A 27,966-nucleotide genomic window follows, 5' to 3' on the forward strand; every position below is an offset into this window, starting at 1 on the left:
CAGGATTAACGATCGGGAAGACGCGATGGACTTCTTGTGCATCGAGATCGTCGACATGAACGTCTGTAGCAAGCGACAAATCGAGGAGGAAATCAAGGTGAAAAAGTCGCGGCGGATATCAAAATCCAAGAATATCCGGAAGATGGCCAGCGGGCCTTCACTCAGAAAGTTGAAGGAATCTATGAGGCAAGTGTTTTTGTGAGATTTTAGGTACCTTTCCGAGTCGCGTTGTCTCATTGCCCTATTATTTTGATTTTTAGAAAGTAATTTCAAAAATGTCACTACTTGTTCAAAAATAACTTCCTTTTTTCAAATTTTGCCGGCGACTTGATAAACTTTTTAGATTGCCTAAAAATGCGCTGTACACCAATCTTGGCTCAATTTCAACCCGTAGAAGCGTAGTTGTTGATGTTCAAAATTTGGGATTTCAAATCATAGTATTTACGGTGGGTGGATATATAATAAATAATTTGCCACTGTAAATATTATTTTTTTGAAATCCAAAATTTTCAGTTGACCGCGACTTCGCCCCTCAGTTTCAGAGCCACTGGACTAGGGTTGTAATGATTCGACTCAAATCGAGTCAATTTGTGTTTTGACTCAACTTGACTCGAGTCATTGCGCATGACTCGACTCAAATCGAGTCAATTTGTGTTTTGACTCAACTTGACTCGAGTCATTGCGCATGACTCGGACCAAGTCATATGACTCGAGATTCGGACGGCCAAGACCGACGTTTCATTGTGATTTTAAAGTATAGTAAAATAACCACACAATTGGGATTTCATCTACTGGTACTGGTACTTGAAAATGCCATCAGAAACTGTTGAAATAGAGGATAATTAGTATATTATAAATGCGAACCATTCGATATCGCCAAATCGTGTTGTAAAAAGTGGGATTAACAAAACTGTAACTCGAAACTGAGCAGTCAACGTAATGACTCGGACTTGGACTCGAGTCACAATACCATGACTCGGACTCGACCCTCTGCTGGCTAACTTGGACTTGGACTTGACTCGGTGGTGAATTTAAAATGATTCGACTTGACTCGAGTCAAAACTATAAAAGTGTGATTGACTTGTGACTCAGTTACAACCCTGCATTTTAGCATGTCAAACTTCGGTGCCGTACCCAAATCTGACTCAAACCATAATATGTGATTTCCTTACAGTTCCAAGAAACAGTATTTTGAAGATAACAAGATCCTACACGACACCAGTATTCGTCTGACTGTGATCAAGGAACCCTTCGACCGGCACAACACTGTCAGAAATCCGCTCGACCAAAGGACCCCGGTCAAGAATTCGGACGGGTTGGTTGCAATGTTGATCGTGTGTTTTCAGCGAAGTTTTAATGGTGTGTGGTTTGTTTGCAGAAAACTGGACGACACTGTCGACGACGGGCCGATTAATGATAAGAAGATGTCTGTCGACGTGAAAATGACGCTCCCGTTGACGGTTGGCCTTTCAAAGGAAGCATATGAACAAGTACACTGAGACTTTAGCTACTAGATAATTCTAGTTGTATAATTAGTAGGGCGATTTTGACCTAAAACATTTTGACATTTTTTGACTTAAAGAAACTTGATTTTGACCAAATTTTGACCGCAGGTATGCAAATTAGGTTTTTTCGCACATACTGTTGAAATCGCACCACATATCTTCATTTCTGGTCGAAACTGTCTGTCCTTACGAAGTAGTTTGGCCTGAAAAAAAACATTTTTGACTTGAAAACTGACAAATTTTTACATGAAAAAACTATTTTAACGAAATCTGGCCTTATGAAGAATTCCAGTAGTTACAGCACGCATTATAATAGAACTAATTAAAATTTGTTGTAGTTCAACGAAAGATACGTTCCTACATTCTCGGGTAGAAAGTGTCTGTCCTTACTAAGTAGCTCGCCAAGAATGGTGAAAGAACGTTCATCAGCAGCAGTTGTTGGTGACAAACCGTGTTGTTACATTCTGACAATAATGTCTACATAACAATTTTTCATCATGCGCTTCTTGGTATGAGAACCAACGCCCACGCAGTCTTGCTTCAGTTAGGATATTGCGGTATGTTGACCATAACACCATGTCCACCTATTTGTTTCATTTGACCGTTTATGATTCACAATTTCACAATGAGCAGACAATGTACTGTCTCATACGGTAGGCCTATAAAGTTGGCTACGAGCTGTAAGATATCGAATGAGAAGTTCACCGACAGTGCAATATCTACGATACAAACGAAATGCAGGGGTCAAAAAAATTTTTACATTGTAAACATTTTTGACTTATTTTGACATGTCAAAAAAAATCGCCCAAATAATTAGACTAATTAGAGAGAAGTGCCGGTAATGCGAGAATGCTTGTATCATGGAAAATTTTGCAGCTGTTGAAAACGCTGGATCACATCAGTTTCGGGGGGAACATCGATTTTGACGACATACCGGAACTTGCGTTTGATTCGACCATGGACGATTCCGTAATGAGCCACGACACTTCCACAATACCGGCTTCCGACGTTGATAGCAGTGAGTACATGGTATCTTAATTTGTTGGTCAACTAGATAATTCTAGTTTCCTAATTAGATTAATTAAACTAATTCTAGTCTAGTTTGAGAGAATTTTATATGTTCAATTTATAATTCTGATTTAAATTCTGATTTTACTGAAAATGCTGCAGAATTTTTGCAGTATTTCTTTCTAATTCGAAATTGAGTTCCATTTCCAAGTTTTTGCAAATTCAGTAATTCTAATTACAATCTAAATTGAAAAAACATTGTAGCTATACTTCTCACTCTAATCCAATCTGTTTGATCCAACCGAATCCTATAGAAACACAACACCAACAACGCAACACAACACAACACCAAACATTATATCCGCATATGTAAATGTGCTTATGTGGAACTAGATGTGATTGTATGTAGATGCGCGCTGAGAACAATAATTTTGCTTCAGGTTCAAACAATTCTATATTCTCAAATATAGCCTTCCCATTCTCGAATTCCACCTGATGCTTACAGCCCGGCAATTACAGAACTAAGCTCATTCGTATATTCCGATTTATGATTCCTAAATTCGGCAGGGTAATTTCAAATGCAATATGTATCATGTCGTGATTTTCTTGCAGTCATTTCCCACCATTCTACCCCGGCGCGGGATTCTGGGACAAAGTTTTTCGAAGTACCAGGGCATGAGATTTCGTCCTCGAATGCCAAGGTAATCGCATGTTTGTGGCTTATTTTTGCCGTTCCTTTGGATCTGCTAGTTCGAAGGTGTCTGATTTTCAGGCTCGTAACGAAGGTCTGAATGTAACCACGAGGAAATACACTCCCATATCTGCCAACATCGTCATTCCGCAAATCGAAATTCAATTGACTCAGGATTTGAGCGAAGGCGAAAAGGTATGGCTGTTTTTGGTCGACGTTTGCGAGATGAAGCAATAATTTCTGGCTGTAAAAAATAACTTTTTCAAATTTCACTGGCTACTTGATAAAATTGTTAGGTTGACTAATATAACGCTGCATACGAATTTTGGTTCAATTATGACCTGCAGCAGCATTGCTATTTATAAGAGAAGAAAATTTCGGATCTATTATATAAAAAACTTTTCAAATTTTTATGTCTACCCCATGAAATTGTTGGGTTGTCTGGAAAAACGATGTATATAAAATTTGGCTCAATTCCAACCTGCGGAAGTGAAGTTATTGCAGTTGAAAACTTTGAATTTGAATAAAATTGTATTTACGGCGGCCTGTATTATAATAAATAATCAAGAACTGGCCACCGTAAATACTAATTTTTTCAAATCCAAAAATTTCTACTGCAACAACTCCGCTTCCACTGGTCGGAATGGAGCCAAAATTGGTGTGCGGCGTTTTTTCAACAATTTTATCAAGTAGCCAGTGAACTTTGAAAAAACAGGTTATTTTTGAACAGCCCTATGCGACATAGATATTATGTTATTCCATGTTTAGGGTGTTGTGAAGGTGACGCTCGAAGGATTTTCTGCCAAGTTTGAAAAGGAGAACCGCTCTTCCACTGCGTTGGATCTCACTCTCGGGTCTCTGTATATTGAAGACTTGTTTCAAGATGAAAATTCTCCGCACAGGTGTGTGGCCGGATTGTCGTAAAATTACTGTTTTCGAAAGCGTGACATTACATATGTTTTAGGTTTATCGTGTCTTCTATATCATCTGGCGCGCACGGTCAAAAGAATTTTGAAAAAATGGAGTATCTGTCGTCGTCGTGCCCGGTTTTTGTGATGGAATCACCCGAGGACTCTGTCACCATGTCCACATCACTGCCGGCCCACAATGCCCCGACTAGAAATGAATTTCTGACTGGGGAGAAGAAAAAAGTGGATTTCAGGCCGCAATTGGCATCAGGTAATGTGGAGTCTGAGACATGTACTGCATGACCAGAGTCAAGTCGAGTCATTTTCAATTCGGCACCGAGTCACAGTGTTGAGACTCGAGTCCGAGTCCAAGTCATTGTGTTCACTGTCGAGTTTTGAGTTCAAGTCAAGAACGCCACTCATTTATAATATGGAATTTTCATCACTCTTCTCAGATTTTAGCCCATTTTTCAACTACCAATACTGATAGATAAAATACCAATCATATGGTGATATTATCATCCTTCGAAGCCATAATGAAATGCTTGTCGTGGGCTGTCCGAGTCTCGAGTCATATGACTTGGACTTGGTACAAGTCGAGTCGATACTTAAATTGACTCGAGTCCTGTCATTTTCCATATATTGAAAAAAATGACTCGAGTCAAGTCGAGTCTCTAAAAATTCCCGACTTGAGTCACTGCAATCATGATTGCTTGAGTAAGTATTTTGACCAGGCAAAATCCGTCTTGAGTGCTTTGAAAAGGTAGAATTTCCTCATTATTGACAGTATTGATCACCATTATGACCATGGTCAAATATTCGGAATATTGTGACTCTTTAGCGATAAGATCTGGAGTGAATTCTACAACGAAATATACGATATAATATTTAATCAGTTTTCGAACAAGTTCTCTTATTCCCCCGAAAGCTAATTTTCTGAAATACACAAATAGTTTCTTTTATCCTATATTGCATGCCGAGTTGATGATCTGATTTTCGCATTTCAGGTGCTTTTGGAGTTTCAAGCTCCACTCACGGTCACCAAAATCAGAGAATTCACAAGTCGTCGCATACCTCTTCAGATAAGGCGTTCACACCGCCATCTTCTCCGTCATTTCTTCCGGATAACGTAAGACAAACTGAGACTGATTGATTCTGACAGGGAAAATTACTGATATTTAGACGTATTTCTAGTTGATGTGGTATGTTTCACAGTAATCAGATCAATCATTATATACTTTTGATATTGCAGCCGCTTCTTCAACAAAATCAGGAATTTGCTTGTAACTTTCTTAACGTTCGTTATTAAGACGGAAATGACTTTCTATTATAACTTTCCAGTATAAAGCGGTCGTCTAGATATCGCAAAATTAGCTGTTTCTGGCGCGTTTAGTGAAATTGCACGGCCACTAGAGAATGCAAGAACTCAAACTCACGATAGAAGTATTTCATTTGTTATTTACAGCCGTATATCACAGCCACTTTCGTAATTTTTAGTTTCTTTTTCACTGTACTCTACCAACACATTTAAGGTTATGCCATATGCGCCAGTGATTATTAATCTCGAACATTACGAGGGTTCCGTGTGTCATAGTATGAAACTGTCGTCATGTAACTAGTTTTGCGGTACTATCTACACTCCAAAATTCATTTCATAGCACACTATAAGAATATTTGTAATCTCAGGTTGCGGAATCCGAAACTTTGGTGCGTATCCGAGTGTTTCTGGTCGACGGCAACTCTGCCGCGTACACCGACATTTACGACAGAACTAACAGAAGAATCGACATTGATTTCAACTCTCTAGACTGCAAGGTGAGTCAATTTTTACAGATTTATTTTCATTATTGACAGTATACAATTTAATATTATATTATATATTTTGAAGTTCAGTACCTCAAAAAGTGTTTTTGTCATTGTAGTTTTTTAATATCATCAGATCAACCCAACGACGTGGGTTATACTCCTGGATTTCTTCGGCATCGGTACGGCCCCCAAGAAAGTTTACCAAGTCGACCCGCAGACAGAGAAGGAGTACAATCAAGAAAGACGCCTAGCCGTCAGGTATCATCAATTTTCATGAAAAATTATGGTATATTTATTTTAATTATTTTCCAGCTCTTACTACGAAAATCAGCCGGACGATTTCATCAATTCTGAAATCGATTTCAAAGTGCGAAGTTTCTCGTTGATATTCAACAAGGAAGAGTACGAATTTGTGAAGGCGAATATTTCGAATTTTGAAACCCACGTTCAAATCAGAGGTTAGTAACTGGAGTCAGTACACTGGGGTTGTGTAGAAAGAGAGTTTTCGCTGTGGACCCCATGAAATTTTTGCGTTGCAAGAATTATTGAGTCAAAAATTTTGGATTTGATGAAAAAAATTATTTTCAAATTTCTCTAAAGACCCCATGAAATTGTTAGGGTTGCTTAAAAACTCTCCGTATCCAATTTGACTGAATTCCGACCCGTAGAAGCGAAGTTATTAGAATCGAAAATGTTAAATTCACTATATTATAAAAAATTATTTCCAAATTTCATTAAAAAAAACATTAAATTGTGATATTGCTTGAGAAAACGCTGCAAATCATGGGTCACCAGTGAAATTTGTAGAAAAGTTCATTCTGAACAACCCTATACTATTCAATTTTGGTCAAACGCTATCCACGATGTTACTGTACAGACGGCGTGTTGGGAGTTTGCGGACAGCTCGGAAGCCTGTCTGTTTGTGACTTGAGTCCGAACGGATCGAGATATCGAGAGAGATTTGTGTTCAGCGGTGCCAAAGCGTTGGCTTTCGATATTAAAAAGTAAGTGATAGTGAAATTGAGTATTTACTATTTTCTTGACTGTTGGTCCAAAAGCATGATATTTTAAAAACATTACACCTTTCCCAGTATGCCAGATGTCGAAATACGAAATTTCAAGCCGGAGAGACTTCTTGATACGATTGTTGATATCCAATGTTCTTTCCAATTCTCTACTAGTCGCTGACGATTACCCCTGACGAGTGTCTGCCGAAAATATTTGGGTTCATTTCAATATGAATATACTATTCGATTGTATATTGAAGTTCTGTACCTCCAAGAAGCTCTTAGATATAAAATTGTAGTGGTTGAGAACCAGTGATGTAAGTCGTAAGAGAAGAACCAAGAGTAATGGTATATTGGTATATGTGTTATGATCCTGGCGCACAAATATGAATTTCCTTTCGCATTTGGTAATTACTGGTACATTCCAGGTATGATGAATACGACGAACACCTAACGAGAGAGTTCGATATTCGAGTGATACTGCAAATGTCCGCCTTCAACTATGTCCACACCCATCGATTTCATCAAGAACTTGTGGCGTATTTACTGCATTTTCAGCAATTGCAAGAGGTACGTTTGTGTGAATCTTAATAGAAAACAGATTGAACTGAAAACTGAACAGTGACCATAATGACTTGGACTCAGACTCGAGTCAAAACACGATGACTCAGATAAAAGTAAGATTGATTGTGACTCGGAATCTTGTGACTTGGTTACAACCCTGTTATTACGTAGGCAAAATTCTTTATATATTTCGAATTTGGTTTATTGCATTCACTGTATCACGATGGGAGTCAGCCGGAAAGCTTCGAACGCAATATGCAATACGAAGATCTTGTTTGCTGCGATAAAATCGTGATTGTAAATCGATGTTTGCCAGGTGCTTGGTAGGATGCGTGCGGCTTCAGTGGGCCAGACTGTGCAGAGTCAATCTAGGAGACAGTCCAGGATTTTACTGGATATCCAAGCTGAATCTCCGATCGTTCTTATCCCGGAAAGCAGCCATTCGGACAGGCTGATTGTAGTCGACTTGGGTAATAATGCGTGCAGTTTTACATAGGCCTGATTTGGAGTCGGATGGAATTTTCAGATTCTCCAAATTAAGATTAAAATCGAAATTAGAGGATAAAATCATTTCAAAAATGAGTTTAGAATTGGAATTAGAGAAAAGGAACATTTCGCAAATTACGTTAGAATTAGATTACTGTCATTTTGCTCTCTTTAATCAGCGAATCACAGGAATCCGGAAAATCGAGTTGTTTTTTAACAACCTTACCCTGAATCTTACAGGAAATTTGAAAGTAAAGAATTCGTTTATGTGGAACGGGGCAATGGGGACTCTGGCCATGGACGAAGATCATCAGTTATCGACGAAGATAAATCCAGACTTGCCGGTAAATACGGACCTGAAATTTGATGCGGCATTGAAAATTTGTAGGATTTTGTGCGATTTTTGAATGTTCAAAATAGTAATGGGAATTTATGGAAAATTTTTGTGCTGCCTCAAACGCTGAGATTTTGTAAAGTTTCACGATTTTAATAGCCGGATTCGCCTAAAAGAAGCGGGAAACGTCAATGTTTGCTGGACGTGCTTCACGCTGACCTAGATCAAATGGATCTGTACACGGCAGAACGGAAGGAAACCATGTTATCAGACACTTTCCAGTGAGTGTGAAATTTTTACTTTAAATTCGATACATATGCTTTATATAGCTTGAGTGATGTCGGATTATTGAGGCGAGTCCAATGAAAATAACTTATTTTTTCCGAATTCCTGGGATTCACTGATTGAATATTGTTGGGTTGTCTAAAAAAACGCTGCAGACCAAATTCGGCTAGATTCCAACTGGTAGATGTGAAGACATATGAGTTTGAATATTTGAAATTATTATAAAAAAGTTCAATTTCGACCCATAGAAGCGAAGTGATTGCAGTTGAAAATTTTGGATTTGTAATAATAGCCTTGGACGGTGGGTAATCCCAGAATTGTGAATGAAAAAATCAAATAACTTCGCTTCTATTGAGTGGAAATTAGTCAAATTTGTTTTACATCGTTTTGTGAACAACTCAACAATTTAATGGGGTTGGCAGTAAAATTTGAAAAAAATTTAAATTTTTTTTTATAATAACTTGAAAATTTGTCAACCCTTCTGCATTCACATCTACCATTTGGAATCGATCCACATTTGGTGTGCAGCGTGTTTTTTTTGGGGGGGGCGGCCCAAATTTACCAGTAACTCCCCGGAATCCGAAAAAAAAGTTATTTTTGCACAACCCGGTGAGCCACTATGTCAAATCTACTTATTTTAAATCACATCCTCAACTACTTTTCAAACGTTAATTTTCTACTTCCGCATGAAGTAGTTTTGTCGTGTCTTGTATATTGCTACTTCTACTTGACTAGCAGCGCTGAATACTTGAAACCGTCCGTGATATCGGATGAGAAATTGAACAAAATCTCATGTCGTCCGTGATATCGGATGAGAAATTGAACAAAATCTCATGTTTTCACAGGCACTCTGCGGGCAATATTGTGTTTTCTTCGTATTCAATTCGAAAAAACCCAAAACCATTATTAAAAGAGAAATGCAAATTGAGCTTGCAGGTATGATTCTATAATTTTTAACTTGTTATTAAAATTTTAATTCTTGACGTCTGCTTTTAGATCGAGCGTAATCTAGAGAAAGAAACCGCAGTCCGTATCGTACCTGATACCTCCGTCAGCGGAAATTTGTCGTCGGTGTATTGCACGTTGGACCTTCAACAGTATTGGCTGGTCAGGGGTATCCTGGATCATAATTTGGGGGAGCCTATCCCGGAATTTCCGCAGCCCACGGCGTTTATGCAGCCCGCTTCCATTCAAGTAAGAAGATATTATTGAGTTGGTCTATTGTGCAATTTAGGGTTGTTCAAAAATGTCGTTTTTCCCAGATTCCGAGGAATCATTGATTAAATGGTTTGGTTGCCTGAAAAGCGCTGCACACATACTTCAATTATTTATTTTTTTTAAATTTTGAAATTGTCGAGTGTTCTTAAAAATCGATGCAAAACAAATTTGACGCAATTCCAGCCCGTAGAGACGAAGTGATTTGGGTTTTGTATTCATAATTCTGGCATTACCCACTGTCCAGGCTATTTTCTCTGATCTAATATTTTCAACTGCAATAACTTCGCTTCTACCGATTCGAAGTGAGCAAGAAATTGTTAAGCATCGTTCTTTCAGACAAGTCAACAATTTCTTATGGTTGACAGTAAATTCTAATCATTTAAAAAAAATTTTTAATAAATTCAAAATTTTCAAACTCCTGTGCGTTCACATCTACTAGTTGGATTCGAGCTAAATTTGGTGTGCGGCGTTTTTTAGGCAACCTAACAATATAATCAGTGAATCCACGGAATCAGGAAAAAAGATGTAATGTAGCCTACATTAGACCCTATCTAGTTACTGTTGCTATTTTGAGATTGACACATCATTTTTCTGTTTAGACTGTGTTGTCTGGGGATGTCTATACCGGTATGAGCATAGACCTGCATCTTCTAAATGTCAGCGTCGAGCTGTTGCGTGCGCACGGTACATCTGGCTGCGAAGATGATTCTTTGGCTCGGTAAGATTTTGTTATGGGTTTGAGTGTTGAACATGATGGGCTTTACGAATTTAGTTATTTTGGCACTAAAGTAAAACTAGAAGTCATGTAGGAATTTCTGTTGCTGAATTGTTGGCGGTGTTGTTTGTCTTCAAACTATGGCCAGTTTTTCTTTCATTTCGTAATTCGGAAACCCATTTTACGCAGGCTTGACTACGTGAAATCGCGGCTGAGCTACCGATCGTTCTCCGATCAGACTAAAACGGTGAACTTGTCCTGCGAAACATTCGTTGCAAGCGACATGCGTTCAGAAAATAAAAGTGAAAGTAACGCGCAGGTAATTTTGGTGCGTTTCCCGGTATTCGCAAAGCCCTGAGTTTGAATGACATTCTTTGAATATCTTTCAGTTTCAATTTAGTAAGATTAGATGCAATGTCGAGTTCATTTGTTATTTTGCGTGTTCAACTTTCATTACAGTTCATGTTACTGATAGTTAAGCTTTAAACTCGAGTAAACTGTGCCACATCACAGCAGTTAGGCAAGATATTGCGAACTATGATATTGCAAACTATGATATTGCTATTGCTATTCATGCGAATATGTACAGTAGGGCTGTTCAATAAAATATGTTTTATTTCAAATATTACTGGCTACATTATAAAATTGTTAGGTTGCCTAAAAATGCTGCACGCCAATTTTGTCTCAATTCCAACCCACAGAAGGAAGCATTGCTATATAAGAAAAATTTTTGGATTAATCATTCAAAATGAATATGAAATTTTTCAAATTTTGTTGGCTACCCATTGAAATTGATAGGTTGTCTGAAAAAACGATGCACTGAAAATTTGGCTCAATTTCAACCAGTAAAAACGAAGTTATTAGGGTACAGAATTTTAGATTTGAAAAAGTAGTATTTACGGTGGCAAATTCTTTCATTATGTATTATAGATTTACCTACAGTAACTACTATGATTTGAAATCCTAAATTTTGAACATAAATAAGTTTGCTTCTACCTATTTGGCGACCCCTCGGACGAATCTGCTTTTCCAATCTTATTGTGACCTTGCATTTTTCTCTTATCCTGCTACCGATTTCTGCCTTATTTTAGGGAGCGAAGAGAAATGTATTCACCACCGTTCTGGGCCCGTTACACCTCTCAAAACCTGGATCATCGAAAAGTTTGGGAGAAGATTGCCGCTTACAATTTGAATTGCAGCTGAGGTGACGATTCCAATTTAATTTGTGATGTGTTGTATTTCCAACAAATTCGGAATCTAATTCAATATCTGAGTTTTCGAGAATTCAGTAATTTAAAGCTAAAAATTTACCAGTTTTCTGACTATACCTGTCATATATGCTTGAATCCATCATGGCATGTATGCGGGATTGCAGAGTTCTACAAATAGAAAATTTTCAGATGTTCCAAGTTAGATCAGAATTGGAACGATAGCTACACAGTTTTTCCAAATTCGATTCGAATTAAAATTATAGCTACACAGTTTTATTCCAAATTAGTTGAAAATTAGAATGATAGCGACCCAGTTTTTGCAAATTCTATCACAATTAAAATTATAGCTACTCCGTTTCAACCTACTTATTTTAGAATTAGAATTGTAGCTGCACATCTTTTTCCAAATAAGATTTGTGTAATAATTATAGCTACACAGTTTGATTCCAAATTAGTGTAAAATTAGAATGATAGCTAGTAGCTACACAGTTTTTCCATAATCTTTTAGAATAAAAATTATAGCTACAGTTTTTATCCAAATTAGATTTAGAATTAAAATTATAGCTACTCCTTTTTCACCTAGGTTAGAATTAGAGTTAGAATTACAGCTACACAGGTTTTTCTAGATTCTATTTGAATTAGAATTACTGAATTTGCTAAAACTTGGAAATTAAAGTAAGCTCTGTTAGCTGCACAGTTTTATTCCAAATTCAATCAGAAGGAAAGGTACACATCTTTTTCCGAATAAGATTAGAATTGTAGCTACACAGGTTTTCGAAATTAGATTTGAATTAGAATTACTGAATTCGCTAAAACTTGGAAATTGAATTAAGTTCAGTTCATATTAACTCGAAGTTGATGCTCATAAACACGAAAATGGCAAATGTCTGTACGGCAAGATTTTCTCGTTTTACACGATACAGTTCCCCTCTAGCGTTTTCCGGAAAACCACCAATCTCATTAGAATTAGATTGTCAGCATCTAGTTTTGCAAGCCTGCGGAATTGTGACGCAAATATGATGTGTAGACAGTTTTTACACACAACTATTTTTGCTTTTGCAGGGAGGGCCCGGATTTCTTCCACTTCACAGCTCTGCTGGTCGATATGCGCGTGTACATCATATCCGACTGGCTCCGAGACGTGCAAAAGTTCATTCTAGCCAACCCAGATCAACAGCGCTGCGACGGCCTGCGCTCAAAATCTGCCGATCTGCTCGAGAGGCACAAACAGTACGTTGTGGGCCAGGATATTCAAAAAGTATGTATCGTTTTTCTGTGTAGATTGGTGGTTCTCAGACTTTTTAGCTTGGCCGTCCGTAGAATTCCGAAGAAAAAAATTGTGTACCAGTGAACCTTCGAAAATCAAAATTCAATCAAAGTGTAATGGCGATAAATATCCCTAATTTCAATGTAACGAGAAATTTGGCGCTGCCTTGGTTCTATTGAAGTTTCATCAAGACGAAGTCCAGATAAAAAGTCAAAACTTTAGTTTAGTTGTTGGGTTTCCTGTGAAGAACTGTGACTTTGCTGTTTTCTAGCCTTTATTATACTATTTTCTTCATTTTTAAAATATTGTAAATTTAACAAATTTCGCTTAAAAGGTTTAGTTAGCTTCCATTGTTCAGCACATATAAACATATCTCAAACGAGATGCAGGCTACATTTAATCAATTTGTTACAAGATTTCCAAGTCGATCGTCCAAATTCTCGCATTTTTCGATTGAGACATAAAATTATAAAATATTTGGCAGACCACCACCTCATTGGTCTAAACCAGTGGTTCCCAACCGGGGGAGAATTCCCCCCTTGGGGGGAATTTTGAAATTTTTAGGGGGGAATCTGGCTCAATTTTTTTAGGGAAAATCTGGCTTTGGCATTGTATCGGAAGATACACTGGGTTGACAAGGTTTTCAGATTTTTACGGTATAAAACTGTTAAGTAGAAATTAGTTCTTTACAATTGTATGTTTCTTTGACGGATTTCAAGCTAGGTGTATGTTTAAATGCATTCCGTATATATTACACCTCCTGATAAAGTGAGGCTCACGAGACGATTTCGTTGGGTCCAGGACAGCCTCTCGACCAAATTTCTACTAAGCAGGAAAACGTCAACCCGAATTCAGCACAAGGCCGCTAGTGAAATTGTTTAACTTTTTAAGCCAACATATCAGCTAACGTGAAAAACAAACCGTACCAAATTCATCGATTCAACTCAAGTCCATAACAAGCGGACTTGGTGATTTATTTTTCGTCAGCGGCTACCCGACTGGACAAAAACAGGTTAAATTTGACTGTACTTTACCAAAGTTTAGTGCGGTCCGCATTCGCCATAGTTCCGACATATCTGAATATGTTAGGCCATTAATTGCTCATTCAACAAATAGTTGCGCGTTAAAAGCACATTTTTTTAGTCACTGGCAACTTTTTCATAGGGGGGAAATTTTGGCTCAAATATCGGCCAAGGGGGGCACGAGACGAAAAAGGTTGGGAACCACTGGTCTAAACTATCCCCGTTATAATCACAACAAATCCGCCGTATCTTGAATTGTAATTCACTCGCAGATGGTAATTATATAATCGTTTTGATTTTTTTATTTCTTTTAAAAGTTGTGTTTTTCTCCATTACTGTATGGCTATAGCTTTGTTCTACCTCCTGAAACGAATTGAGACATTGTTATGGTTATTTTTTATTATGTTATGTATAATTTATTTTTTGGTATTTTATTATTATTAATTTCCTTTTACAAGGACCCTGGCAGTGTTCGAGACGAACGGTTCAAGGTAAACGTGACAGGGACAGATTTTGTGCTGGTGGAAACCACTTCTGCCATTAACTCTGACGCTGTCATACTCCGAATGACGTCGGTACTACACTTCAATCCATCGCTGCCAAAACTAAAGCATAACGATAAAAATAACGATGGAAAAATACTCAGCTGCACGCTACAAAGTCTGGAAGTGAGTTGAGATTCTATTGTGTCGTAGATGGGCGGTCAATAAGGTTCTTTTTTCCGGATTCCAGGAATTCACTGATTGTATTGTTATGTTGTCCTAAAAAACGCTGCACACCAAATTTGGCTCGATTCCAACCGGTAGATGTGAACGCACTGGAGTTTAAAAATTTTAAATTTATTACCAAAAAATTTTGAAAAAGGATTTCAAATTTTACTGTCAACCCCGTGAAATTGTTGAGCTGTCTACAAAGACAATGCTAAACGAATTTGACGCAATTCCAGCCCATAGAAGCGAAGTTATTTGAGTTTTTCATGAATAATTCTGGGATTACGCACCGTCCAGGCTATTATTGCGAATCCAAAATTTCAACTGCAATACCTTCGCTTCTACCGGTTTAAAGTGAGCAAAAATTGGTAAGTATCGTTCTTTTAGACAGCGTATCAATTTCGTGGAGTTGACAGTAACATTTGGAAATTATTTTTTAAATTTTTCTATAATAAATTCAAAATATTCAAACTACTATATCTTGACATTTATTGGTTGGAATTTAGCCAATTTGGTGTGCTGCGCTTTTTAAGCAACTTTACAATGTAATCAGTGAATCCCTGGAATACGCAAGAAAAATTTCTTTTTGTACAATTTCTTTTTGTTCATGTATATATTGAATAAATATTGTTTGCTCTTCAACTATTGTGCATTTTTATTTCCAGGTATTTTCGTGCCAGCTTGATATTGAAAACGAGACCGAATTGTCGATCGTGGACCCGATCAGGGTCAACTTTGAAATTGTGCCCCTCGTCCAAAAAGACCTTACCGCGGACGAAGTCAGGTCACATCCATGGCTGTTGGACAAGTATGTTTCTGATGAACTTCGATCATTTTTCTTTACGGCTTGGAACTGTTTTCAGTGTAATTGAATTTGAGGCGATGATATTTTAGGATAGGAAATAGTCCTAATGTAATTTTAAGCCACGCTAAATGCTATTTAAAATTGATTCGCGTGCATTAAGGCTGTTCAAAAATAACTTTTTTTTTTCAAATTTCATTAGATACTGGATAAAATTGTTAGGTTACCTAAAAAAATGCGGCACACCAATTTTGGCTCAATTCCAACAGGTGGGTGTGAAGTTGATATAGTGTAAAGTTTTGGATTTATTCGATAAAAAAAATTCAAATATTGCTGGCTACCTGGTGAAATTGTTAGGTTGTCTGAAAAAAAGCGGTGCACAACAATTTTGGCTCAACTCCAACCTGTAGAAGCGAAGTTATTGATGTTCAAAATTTAGGATTTCAAATGATAGTATTCACGGTGGGTATATTTGTAATATATAATGAAAGAATTTGCCACCGTGAATTATTTTTTTCAAATCCAAAATTCCGACCCCATGGGTTGGAATTGAGTCAAAACTGGTGTTCAGCTGTGTTTTTTAGGTAATTTAACAATTTTATCAAGTAGCAGTAAAACTTGGAAAAAGAGTTATTTTTGAACAGTGCTAGCGTGCATATTGAAAATATGTTTCATAACGCTTCCGCAGAATCAATCCTATTCATTTTACCGCATTCACTGTTACCGCATTGTAAACCTTGGTCAACTGCTTCAATTCTGTACTATATTTTCTCAGGAACAAATTCGAAATTTCCGTCACCGAATTGAATACGCGCGTGTCCTACAACGATCTTCTTTTATTCCTCGCCATTACAAAGTCATTTTCGCGAGAAACGGTGAATGTCCCAGAGACAAAACCTCAGAAAAGAGGTTGGTCGATATATCGTAGGCTACTTGATATTATGAGCAAGGTTTTGTGGCGGACAGAAATTTTCACCAAATTTCAAGGCTCATCTGGATGTATGTGTCTGTAATGTACCAGCGATACGATTTTTAATGAAATCAGTGTTCTACGAGACTATATAATATTCGCCTCTTTCCGGACGGAAATGCATAATTTGGCTTGAACGTTAATGAATCCACTTTTACGAGCCTTAGGCTATGGCATGCCTGCAAAAATGGAAGATCGATTTTTGTTCTCAGAATTTTTACGTTGAAATGGGAGAGATTTTGCAATTCAAAAAACCTTTTTTCCGGATTCCGGGAATTGCCTAAAAAAACGCTCTACACCGAATTTGACTCGATCAATTTTTGTTCTCAGTATTTTTACATTAAAATTGGACAGGTTTTGCAATTCAAGAAACTTTTTTTCCGGATTCCGGGGATTCACTGATTGAATTGTTAGATTGCCTTGAAAAATACTGCGCAACAAATTTGACTCGACTCCAACCTGTAGAGTGGACAGTAAAATTTGAGAAAAAATGAATAAAATTTTTATAATAATTTTCAAGTTTTCATACTTGTGCGTTCACATGTACAGTTGGAATCGAGCCAAATTTGGTGTACAGCGTTTTTAGGCAACGTAATAATGTAATCAGTGAATCCCCGGAAACAGGAACAAAAAAAGTTTTTGAACAACCCTAATTTACACATTGTTTGTTGGGCTATGAAATTCTGTAGTTTTAAAAGCTTACTTATATTCTGTTTATATTCTGTTACGTTTCGAAATTTTCCAGAATTTGTGTCTGGCACACGGAGCATACTGCAATTTCCGCTCGAAGACATCAATAAACTGCGGGAGCTCGGCTTTTCGAAAAAGGACGTTTTAAAGGCACTGGCGGAGGAAGACGGGTCTGTCGATACCGCAGCCGAATGGCTGCTATCAAACGCAAGCGTTCAACCCATGTCAGAAGTACTCAAGGTAAATTGAAATCTTATTTGTGGCTCTGATTGACCTCTAAATACATCACAAAATATAATAGACGACAGTTGTTTTTTGTTTCTACGTATAGTTATAGTCAATTTTTGTATATGAATGCTAAAATGAGGGATGGTAGTTATTTCTAAAGTCGTCCAAGGCCACTTCTGAAAACGGGGAAGAGAATCCTTGCAGACTACCGTAAAATGGATGGTTGACCCGTCAGACGAGGATATATCTTGAGCTCTGCAGGTCATAGAACTTTATATATCGTCTCTGGGAAGAATAAACAATTTTACTGGCATCAAAATAACGGCTCATAGTCGAGCATAAATTGTCCAATATTACTCAGCGCATAATCCCTGCAAACTTGTGCATTAGGTGCTGGAATGCATGAAGGGCTATCACTTAACGACATAACAGTATGTAGTAGTAATGCTATGCATTTTCAGTTTATTTCGATGTATAGCACTCGCCAGTCTGCGTCTATCAATGCTAAAATAACCGATATAGAATCTATAGAAGTCTATGTGGATGCTTCTGAATAAGCTGGATGGTGAGATCCAGAGGTAGGCTAGCTACCTGTAAATTTCCGTTATAAGTAGTCTACTCGAGTGTTTTCATGTGGCTCCATACGTGCTTTGAAGTTTGAAATGCGGCTCCGACATCCAAAAAGGTTGGGAATCACTGCTATATAGATATACTGCTCACAACAAATGTACAGACATATTTCATTTATTATAATAGTATTTTCTGCCATCCTTCAACAGTTGATCAGCTCCGTGTACTGTACAAGTACAGTGTACATTGTTCACCCGGCTACCAGTCTAGACTTAGTTGCTGTGTGCATTGTCACATTTAGACTCGCCGTACTCTATTTTCGTCCGATTGTTATTTGTACAGCACTTTGGTATTGGAGTATTTTTTAATATCGTCCGTTAGAGCTGACCAAATATATCCTCGATACTAAACGAACAGCAGTCTTGCATAACTTTCACATTTAAGTGAAGCGTAGTCTCACTCGGAACCTTCACTTTCACATATCGGAATCCGTTTCAGCTACACGATTCAGCGGTGTATTTGTATTATAAAAATTTGAAGACACTCTCGGCGGTACAGAACTTCAATATACTATTGAATAGTATATTCATATTGAAATAAACACGAATATTTTTAGTTGACACTCGTCAGGGGCAATCGTCAGCAACTAGTAGAGAATTGGAAAGAACATTGTATATCAACAATCGTATCACAAAATATGACATCACCGTCATGGAATTTCGAACAATCAGGGTCGGGAAGAGATCGCTGTCAGTCGAGAATATTTGGGTTTATTTCAATATAACAATATTCAATTGTATGTAAAAATATAGAGCGCAAGTGTCATAAACCGTGGTGTTTTAGAAAAGCCTCCAGTTTTTTCGCCGCTACGATCAATAACAGCATCGTTATTTCGTATAATCTCGCCAAAATGGCTATAACTGTAAAACATTGATTACTGGCCTCGGAAGAAGTAAGAAAAGTGGCAATAAATGTGCGCGGAAGTGAAGAAAAAATTAAAATCAACAAAATCCATTTCGGTAAAACCCGAATATCGTTAATGATTCTGTCGAATAACATTATTAATAGTAGCATTCCGCCGGATAATAAAAATGGCGATGAATTTGTTACAGTTCTTGTGGTCTCGTCCGATTGAGGCACCATGGTAATTGTGTCTATGAATAAGTTCATCGCGCTGAGGCTCCAGAATGTGGCTTCGAACGAAGTTCCTTTTATGGCACTCATTTCGGTCGTGCATTGTCGTTTGTTGCTTGTAGCCAGGCCTTCAAAAGGCATGGTAGATCTTCTGTTGTGTAGCTCTTGTGGTATTGTCTGGGTGTTGGATATCTTGATTTTTTTCTGCTTTCAGTAGAATTCGACAGCGGTAAACAGCTGTTCAAATAATCCGTGTATGACTTCTTATCAATTTAATAGTAGTTTGAATATTTTAATGTAAATCTGAGAAACAAAATCTAGCCGTTAAATATCGAAATATATATTGGAAGCTTGTCCATTTGGCTTAACTTCTATTTTTAATTGTGATTTTATAACATTGCCTCGTAATAATATTTGCAGATTCTTTAAGGCACAGTACTTCAATATATAATTTAATAGCGTATTCATCCAGAAAACTTGGAATAAACCAGAAAATATCATCTTTTTGCCTTGATTATACAAATATTCATGCCTCTGACTTCACATTTGGTTGTGCGATTGTTGATATACAATGTTCTTCTAAATTCTTTGCTAGTTGCTGACGATTACCCCTAACGAGTGTCAGCCGACAATATTCATTTTTATTTCAATATCAATATACCACTCATGATAATAACACTAGAATATTGCTGTAAAGCTATTCTTCGGTTAATAATCGAAACTATTCATACCTTTCTTGGCAAAGACTTAGTTAAAACTGTTACCTGTATAATTTCTCCGTGTCTGGCACAATCTATTCACTGCCGTTATGCTTATGAACGAGAAAGCAATTTTACTTATGCTGAGATTGGTTTTTGGCAACCCTACCTGCCTTGAGCAAATAATAATCCCGCCTTCGACTAACGATTAATTTGACTTATTTTTTGGCTGTTATTATCGATTTACTGGCTTTGGCACGGATTTGTTTGGAACTGATTTTTGATTGGACCTGTGGTGTGATTTCTGCATTGTTGTGAATATTCTTATTACAATTATTGCTGCACACACTTCTTTCTTATTAGAATTGAATTGGAGTTGAAACTACAAACTACCTGTACAGACTTTTTCCCCAATCAGAATAGCCTACAATTTGAAATATAGCTACCGTACACATAATTTTCCAACAATAAATGATTGCATCCCGAGATTTTTACAATGTTGCTGAAATATTTTGACATAGCGATTCCGTAACCTTGCGGATAGCCGTCATTTTATGGCGTCGCTCTAAATCACTTTCTAAATAAACGTCAGTATGCTACAATTTATAGTGGATTCAAACGTTTGACCTCGGCAATAAAATTTAGCGCATGACATTTCAACTGATGCTCTCTCGACTGAGCGAAAGTAATCTCTCATATTACTTGGTTCCAAAGTAGACTCAATGTTAACAACGGATACAGATGTTACTTATTATTGGAAAGTCAATAAGATTTTTAGAAATAATAATACGTTCTTGCTCTCCAACTACTAAAAGTTTAATAGAATCAGTTTCAAAAAAATATCAGAATCTGCTCTAACAGTACTATTGTTGCATAGTGTATTGATATTGCAATGAACCCGGATATTTTCGGCAGACACTCGTCAGAAACTAGTTGAGAATTGGAAAGAAGATTACATATGTATGTATAACAATGTTCTTTCCAATTCTCTGCTAGATGCTGACGATTACCCCTGATGAGTGTCAGCCGAAAATATTTGTATTTGTTTCGATATGAATATACTAATCAATTGTATAATGAAGTTCTGCACCTCCAAGAAGCTCTTAAAATCATTCATATTATTCCATACCTGTGAAAATATCTTCAATACTGAATCGCAGTTTAGAATACGCCTGCCTTTTTGAAATCACAATCACAACAAACATATTAGCACTAATTGCTAATTAGCGGTGCTGATTTGAAACCTATTTAATGCACCTGACCTTTTTAATGTAAATGTGATAATTTTATTGCCTTCAAATATCAGTCCGCTACGTCAGTTGTTAACATGCAATATCTAACTTATTGCTTTCATGGTACAGTGCATGCGACCAACTGTAGAAATACTTTATGATCTCGTGTTACGGACGGATTATAATAAATTGAGACCAATCTATTGCCACACAATTGGTTCTAAACTTGGTTTTATCGCATCATACCATCAATGTGCATTGCACCAAATCTCCGCCGATACCCAACATTTGCTCAAATATATTTAAGAGTTCCTTCCTGCATCAGCTCAGCATCTACTTGATGCTTGAGCAATGAGCGCACACATTTGGTACCTTCATAATATTGCTGTGCCCTGCAAAAGCTTCACATTACAGGATATAGCTCCACGCTGAAACTGTGTGGCACTTCCTGAGATGCAATTGATAGTAGCTTGATATTTGATATTACCTCCATCAACCGGGCAGTTCAATCATAATGTGCAGCATGTCATTGTGCGATTTTATTCCGACCCTCGATTATTATGGATTAATCATTTATTATTGAACCTGCATTGGCCATCTCTAGTCCCAATTTCCGAGCTTTGTAAGTAGCGGCGAGACAGTAATAATTCTAGTTGTGTGATTAGACTAATTTAAACAGAATGCCGGTATTCATATTTAATTTGTGAAATGTTTCTTCACTCTAATTCTAATCTAGTGTCTGGTTTTCCTGAAAATGCTGCAGGAAAACTGTATAGTGCAAACCATGCCAAGTTTGCTATACATACATTTTCCATTCTCATGCTTATTAGAAGGAAATGTGACTTGGTATGAACTGTACTTGACTCAATTTTCAAGTTTTTGCAGATTCAGTAATTCTAACTTTAAACTAATCTGCAAAAAGCTACGTGTTGTGTATATACATATATATATTTCTACTTCTGATCTAATTTGGAAAAAAAACTGTGTAGCTATAATTCTAATCTAATTTGGAAAAGCCATTAGTAGCCCTAATATTTTTGGATAAGATGCTGTCTGATATTATTTTATCTGTAGTAGCTGCCAAAATATCATGATATGATTATTGATGTCCTATAATGTTCTTTCCAGTTCTTTATCAGTTGCTGCCTGACGGTTACCCCTGGCTAGTGTCAGCCGAAAATATTCAATATATTTCAATGTGAATATATTATTCAATTGTATGGTGAAGTAGGCTATTGTTCCTCCAATACTCTCTTCAAACGTGCATTTTAATTTCTAGCATTCGTGCCAAGCATATGTTATACTAAAGTGTTGCTAAGATCCTCTCTCTGCTAAATATGAGACCTTTCTCGGAGTTACTTCCTTTATAAAAGGGAAACAGCCATTTTTACCCAGTTTCAACTTTGCCCTGCTTCTTATATAATACAACACGACAAGCCTACGGTCACGCATTTTTACGCACCTTCGACGTGAAGTCACGTAACTTGAAATAGTTTCGGACACAAGGTATTTCTTCTGTGTTATCACACCCTCGGCGGCTTTTATTTTACTTGTGCAAACATTGTCACCTGTTCTGCTAAGTCTTGACCTCGCCTAGAAGCAACAGACGCGCCGCTTTTCTTGTGTGCTTTTCTGTTAGGACAACGTGACCTAAATTCGGCACATTGATTTAATTATTTTCTATTTTCCAGTGGGTATTAAGTGATGTGGCACATTCCTGGCTTATCATAACATTCACATTGTCTTTCTTCTAACAATAGACCCGTTTAACACAGAAATTACTTGACTTCAAGAATGGAAATATTGATATATTTTCATCTTGATCGCCATATGTTTGTTGAACATGATTCCTCTTTTTAGATCATTTCAAGGCACGAAACTTATTTCATTTTCACCGACATAATATTTGAATAGTATATTCATATTGAAATTAAACCAAACAGTTGTTGATATACAGACATGCAGTGTTCCTTCCAATATCTACTAGTTTTTGTCGATCATCCATGACCAGTGTTAGCCGAAAATAATCAGGTTTATTGCAATATGAATATACCCTTAAATTGTATTTTGAAGTTGTGTACCTTCAAGAATCTCTCCACATTATATGTCTCACCCTTAAATAACTGAGTAGGCTACTATTTATAAGCTAGTTCGGAGCTGCGACTGGTACAACTGAAAAAATTAACGTTTGCTAACAAAACTTAATTTCAAAACGTATTTTGAACACTCGTGCGACACATCTTGAAATCATTGTCCGTAACTCCCTGAATAACTATCTCTTTTTGATGATCTATTATGCTGGAAATAATCTTACAGTTATACACAGCCGTCATCCGTTTCCTGTCATATTTAATGCTTTATAAGGAAGTCGTGCAGAAAAGAATGCCGGGTCGATACCAAAGTCTCAATGGCGTACCGGAATTTTGCTAAATATATGAGCGGGGTGTCATTGCATGATTTAGCATCAACCGAGATGATATATGTCACGAATAATAACAAATATCAAGTAGCCTTACTAAATTCCTCGATTGGCTCCTTATTAGTTCAATGCAAGCTCAAATTAAAACTAATAAACACTTTGGGGATTATAAAATACTCTTGGAGGTACAGAAATTTAGTATGCATCTGAATAATATATTCATACTGAAATAAACACGATTATTTCTGGCTGACACTTATCAGGGGTGATCGTCAGCAACTATTAGAGAATAAAAAATTGTATATCACCAATCATGACGTCTGTGAGATTACATCAACACAAATAATTTAGTAGACTGTCTTGTAGACTTGGACTCAATACTTGATAGTAATATACTGAACCTGCACTAAATGTCTACACTCTACATGTCATACCATAGGTAAAATATTCTTGCAACGCAATGGATAAATCATTATAACTTGATGTTAAGTAACGATTGATATAATCCAACTCCAAATATTCTAATAAAATCACGCACACCATCACTTTTGGTGCAGCTCTGAAGCACGTCTCATGTGATTTAACCATTTTTCGCCTGCGTAACATCTAGTATTTGTTCAGTCACGCTCCAATATTTGCGTCTCGATACATTCCTCGTTGACAGCAATGCATTCAATACGGTCATATGTTACGATATCAATATGATATTGTGTGTCCTTTTTTCTCTGAAATTGCTGCGGCACATATGTTCTGTTTGAATGGACGTGAAAAGCATTCTTCATCCTTCGCTGACTTGTTAGTTCCGAGAAGGGTTTCACGCTTATTTACGGGTAAATACACCGAAACTTGAACACTCGTGAAGTTGACCTCACCCAAAAAATCATAATCTGAGATTTTGAATATTTTCAGCTACTCAATCAAGCAATCATATACCCATTGCTTTAAATTCGGTATGTTCCAATGAATTTTTTTATGGATTATTACATCAATTTTTTGATTTATGAGATGTATTCGGTAGTGGGGGTTGTGTCATCAATCATTGCTCTGTTTAAAAAAGACAGATGGTATGCATTGAGTTTTTTATTAGGACATTCTTATTAGCTTATTGTCTCTCCTATGGTACTGTATGTATGACGGATAATCTTTAAGTCATTGGTTCTGTTAGATAATGTTAATCTATGATTCAATAATATATTCATATTGATATAATCCCGACTATTTTGGTCGCACCTTATAACGGAATATATATTGTTAACGCCATGTTAACGCTCTGCGTTAAACATCTGGACCTCAACTGTACATGAAATTGCATTGTAAGCTACATTTGGCGTACTGCTGACTCAAACATTTCTTCTAAACGTAGAAAACATAATCGTTTATAATGCGATATTCTTCACAATTCTCTACTTGTTGCTGACGATCACCCCTGACAAGTGTCCGCCGAAAATATTCTGGTTTATGTCACTACGATTATACATATTCAATTTTATGTAAAATTTCAGTTCCTTCAAGTCTGAGATGAGAGTCTCTGAAGTATAAGGATTGCAAAATTTCCATTTTTTCAGAGCTATCGTGAAGATAGTCTGGTTTATTTCAGTGTGGATATGCTTCTCAATTAAGATAGGAAATATTGAATGGATCAACTGAAGATTCCATAGTAATCTGCACTGAGAATCATGACTTCATTTGATAAACCCAGATCAAATTATTTTTCAGGAGGAGGCGAAGCGGAATGATTTTGAAATGCCGCTGAGTATCGGGAAAGTATTTTTACAAGTAAACTCTACGTCCGTGTGTCTGATTGACGACTGCGCAGACAGCGACGTACCCCTGGCTGAATTTGCAATGAAAAGTATCAATTTGCAGCAGCATTTCTCCAAAAATGTAGAATTGAATGGAGACTCTTGTTACGGAGGAAAAGCCAGTTTTATTCTGTCTGGAGATTATTACAACAGGTTAGCCGAAATTAAGTTTGGTTCAATAGTGTGTGCTGTGCGTATGTAAAGCATTACAATTTCCGGAATTTCGATTGTAGGTTTGATATTATGGATCACTGACTTTGATCTAATTGCGTGCTAACGCGCAAAGCTGTGTTTCGTCACAGGTCGAATGGGGCGAAACAATATTTTCTTTTCATTGTTACCTTGGTCTGATACCTATGCTACTATGTTGCAACCTTGGTATGCTTGAATACTTCAGTGACTTATAGCCTGTGGTATTATTTTATGGATCTAGGTTGCAAATCTCAAGGTCAATCCTGTATATGTGTAATGGTATTTATATCGTCGCTGTATAATCAAAGTAGCTTAAGTCCGATTTTCAAATTTTCAGAAAATCAAAAACAAAAATTAGTAGATATTAAATGTGATCATATTGCTAAAGTTTTTTGAAATTTTTGATTTGTAATAGTACTGTAATAGTAATTAAATATTCGTGAGGATGCAAACCCGGCATTTTATAAACTGGCTAATTTGAGCGCCATTGAAGTCCAAATTGAAAACTCCAATTTTCCATCATGATTAATGAACTCTAATTGACAGAAAACGTATATTTTCACTATTGGACTGGAATCATATTGCAATGTTTGTGTGTGCTACTGAAATTGTCTGTTTTTATCTAAATTTTTGTAAATAATTGTTCGATGCCATCTTCTTGTAGGATGTTATCACTGTGGGAACCATATCTGGAACCGTGGCGGTGCTGTTTGCAATGGAAGTACGACAACCGTCTGATTTCATCTGCGGGGATATGGAACGTCAAACTAGAAGCCTCTGACAGGTAAGCCACAAAACTCCAAAATACCATTTCTTTTGAATCCAAAATTTTAATATCTGATAACTTAGCTACAGTAGGTTGGAGTTGAGCGGCATTTGTTTTGTTGCGTTTTTTATGCAACTCAACAATTTTATAGGGTGTCCGGTGAAATTTGGAAAAAAAAAGACTTTGTATTAAATCCAAAATTCTAGACTGTAATAACTTTGCTTCTACGGGTTGGAATTGAACCAAATTTGATGTGCAGCTTCATTTTATGCAACCAGACAATTCCATGGGGTATCCAGTGAAATTTGGGAGGAAAAAAATACTTTTTTCATCAAATCCAAAATTTTAAACTGTAATAACTTTGCTTCTACGGGTTGGAATTGGACCAAATTTGATGTGCAAACTATTTTTTGCAACCCTATCAATCTGTAGGTTGGACATCACCGTCACGTCGACTATGATGGAAACTATAAAGAAAACCAGAGAATCGTGGACCAGAGGTTACGAGGCGTTGACCAAATGCGACTCGGAGAACACCGCGTCTGTACGCGAGTCGCCAGCTAAAAGAAAACAGTTCATTCCGTACGTGCTGAGGAACTTGACGGGACTCCCTCTGCATTTTGTAACGCACGTGTCCGCGATACAGCAGAAACCGGCGACGCAGACGGGCGTTAAGGAAGGTATGTTGTTTTATTTGCGAGTTATGAAAAGTGAGTAGTTCTAGTTGTAGTTGTGAGTTTTGAAAAGAGAGTACAGTAGTTCTAATTCGGAAAATTGCGTAATTCTCGGTCTAGCTCTAGTTGCTAGTTTTGAAACTTTAGTAGTTCTGGTTTTAGCACTATGCTGCTTTAGGTCAAAGCGCCACCAAGCGGTTAAAGAGAGACAGCGACTGGATTATGGTCATGCCCGGAGATTCACATCCAATTCGGTTTGACAAGACTGAAAAACAACGACACAAAAGATCGAAAGAGACTATTCTTCATCAGGTATCATATTCATTGGAAAAATGTCTTTTATCTGTTTGTAGAAGCATGTTTAGAGTGAGAAAAGTGAGTATATTATTAATCCGAGGCCTTCAAAATCACCCAAGAATTTCACAGAAGTTAGTTGAAGCTGACTTGAACTAGATGCCAAACAGTAAACACCATGACTTTGAGTCACAATTATAAAAGTCAAATTGACTTGTGATATGGTTACAACCAGGGTTGCAATGACTCGAGTCACGATTTTCTGATGACTCGACTTGACTCGAGTCATTTTCTCAAAATACGGAAATGACTCGACTCGAGTTGGTCTGTGTATTGACTCGACTTGGACTCGAGCCATTGCGCACCAGGGTTGTAACCAAGTCACAAGGCTCCGAGTCACAAGTCAATCTCAGATTTATAGTTTTGACTCGAGTCAAGTCGAGTCATTTTCAGTTCACCACCGAGTCAAGTCCGAGTCCAAGTCATTGTTTTGACTGCTCAGATTCCAGTTAAAGTCGTGTTAAACCCACTTTTGTAACTATGTTTAGTGATATCAAATGGTTCTCATTATAAGATGCTCATTTTCTTCACTTTTAGCAGTTTCTGGTCGCATTTTCAGGTACGAGTAGCCTACCAATAGACGAAATACCAATAGGGTGGTAGGCTACCATTCTGTGAAATTACAATGAAATGTCGGTCTTGGCCGTCTGAGTCTTGAGTCATGCGCAATGAGTCGAGTCCAAGTCGAGTCAATGCAC

At 37.1% G+C, this 27,966-nt stretch overlaps 1 protein-coding gene across 2 annotated transcripts in view; it reads left to right on the forward strand.

Annotated features, from left to right (window-relative positions):
• The window catches only part of LOC145455724 (intermembrane lipid transfer protein VPS13D-like), a 69,682-nt gene that overhangs the window by 19,677 nt on the left and 22,039 nt on the right, over positions 1 to 27,966 (forward strand). The window contains exons 29-59 of one of the 2 annotated variants that reach the window (XM_080333699.1): positions 4 to 186; positions 1,175 to 1,315; positions 1,379 to 1,490; positions 2,382 to 2,523; positions 3,126 to 3,214; positions 3,286 to 3,399; positions 3,973 to 4,106; positions 4,169 to 4,383; positions 5,120 to 5,241; positions 5,799 to 5,927; positions 6,052 to 6,176; positions 6,231 to 6,376; positions 6,796 to 6,922; positions 7,354 to 7,495; positions 7,806 to 7,959; positions 8,216 to 8,319; positions 8,469 to 8,590; positions 9,440 to 9,530; positions 9,591 to 9,788; positions 10,412 to 10,530; positions 10,717 to 10,846; positions 11,619 to 11,731; positions 12,801 to 12,996; positions 14,486 to 14,695; positions 15,403 to 15,545; positions 16,315 to 16,448; positions 17,255 to 17,439; positions 25,197 to 25,435; positions 26,139 to 26,258; positions 26,673 to 26,920; positions 27,093 to 27,226. In XM_080333699.1, coding sequence (XP_080189825.1) covers positions 4 to 186; positions 1,175 to 1,315; positions 1,379 to 1,490; positions 2,382 to 2,523; positions 3,126 to 3,214; positions 3,286 to 3,399; positions 3,973 to 4,106; positions 4,169 to 4,383; positions 5,120 to 5,241; positions 5,799 to 5,927; positions 6,052 to 6,176; positions 6,231 to 6,376; positions 6,796 to 6,922; positions 7,354 to 7,495; positions 7,806 to 7,959; positions 8,216 to 8,319; positions 8,469 to 8,590; positions 9,440 to 9,530; positions 9,591 to 9,788; positions 10,412 to 10,530; positions 10,717 to 10,846; positions 11,619 to 11,731; positions 12,801 to 12,996; positions 14,486 to 14,695; positions 15,403 to 15,545; positions 16,315 to 16,448; positions 17,255 to 17,439; positions 25,197 to 25,435; positions 26,139 to 26,258; positions 26,673 to 26,920; positions 27,093 to 27,226 — 4,561 coding nt within the window. The remainder of the gene's footprint in view (positions 1 to 3; positions 187 to 1,174; positions 1,316 to 1,378; positions 1,491 to 2,381; positions 2,524 to 3,125; positions 3,215 to 3,285; positions 3,400 to 3,972; positions 4,107 to 4,168; positions 4,384 to 5,119; positions 5,242 to 5,798; positions 5,928 to 6,051; positions 6,177 to 6,230; positions 6,377 to 6,795; positions 6,923 to 7,353; positions 7,496 to 7,805; positions 7,960 to 8,215; positions 8,320 to 8,468; positions 8,591 to 9,439; positions 9,531 to 9,590; positions 9,789 to 10,411; positions 10,531 to 10,716; positions 10,847 to 11,618; positions 11,732 to 12,800; positions 12,997 to 14,485; positions 14,696 to 15,402; positions 15,546 to 16,314; positions 16,449 to 17,254; positions 17,440 to 25,196; positions 25,436 to 26,138; positions 26,259 to 26,672; positions 26,921 to 27,092; positions 27,227 to 27,966) is intronic. The other variant, XM_080333700.1, reaches the window with a different exon arrangement.

The sequence above is a fragment of the Botryllus schlosseri genome, chromosome 14 (genome assembly GCF_051294905.1).
Source record: "Botryllus schlosseri isolate E-star chromosome 14, Bs_hap1, whole genome shotgun sequence".
Lineage (NCBI taxonomy): Eukaryota > Metazoa > Chordata > Ascidiacea > Stolidobranchia > Styelidae > Botryllus > Botryllus schlosseri.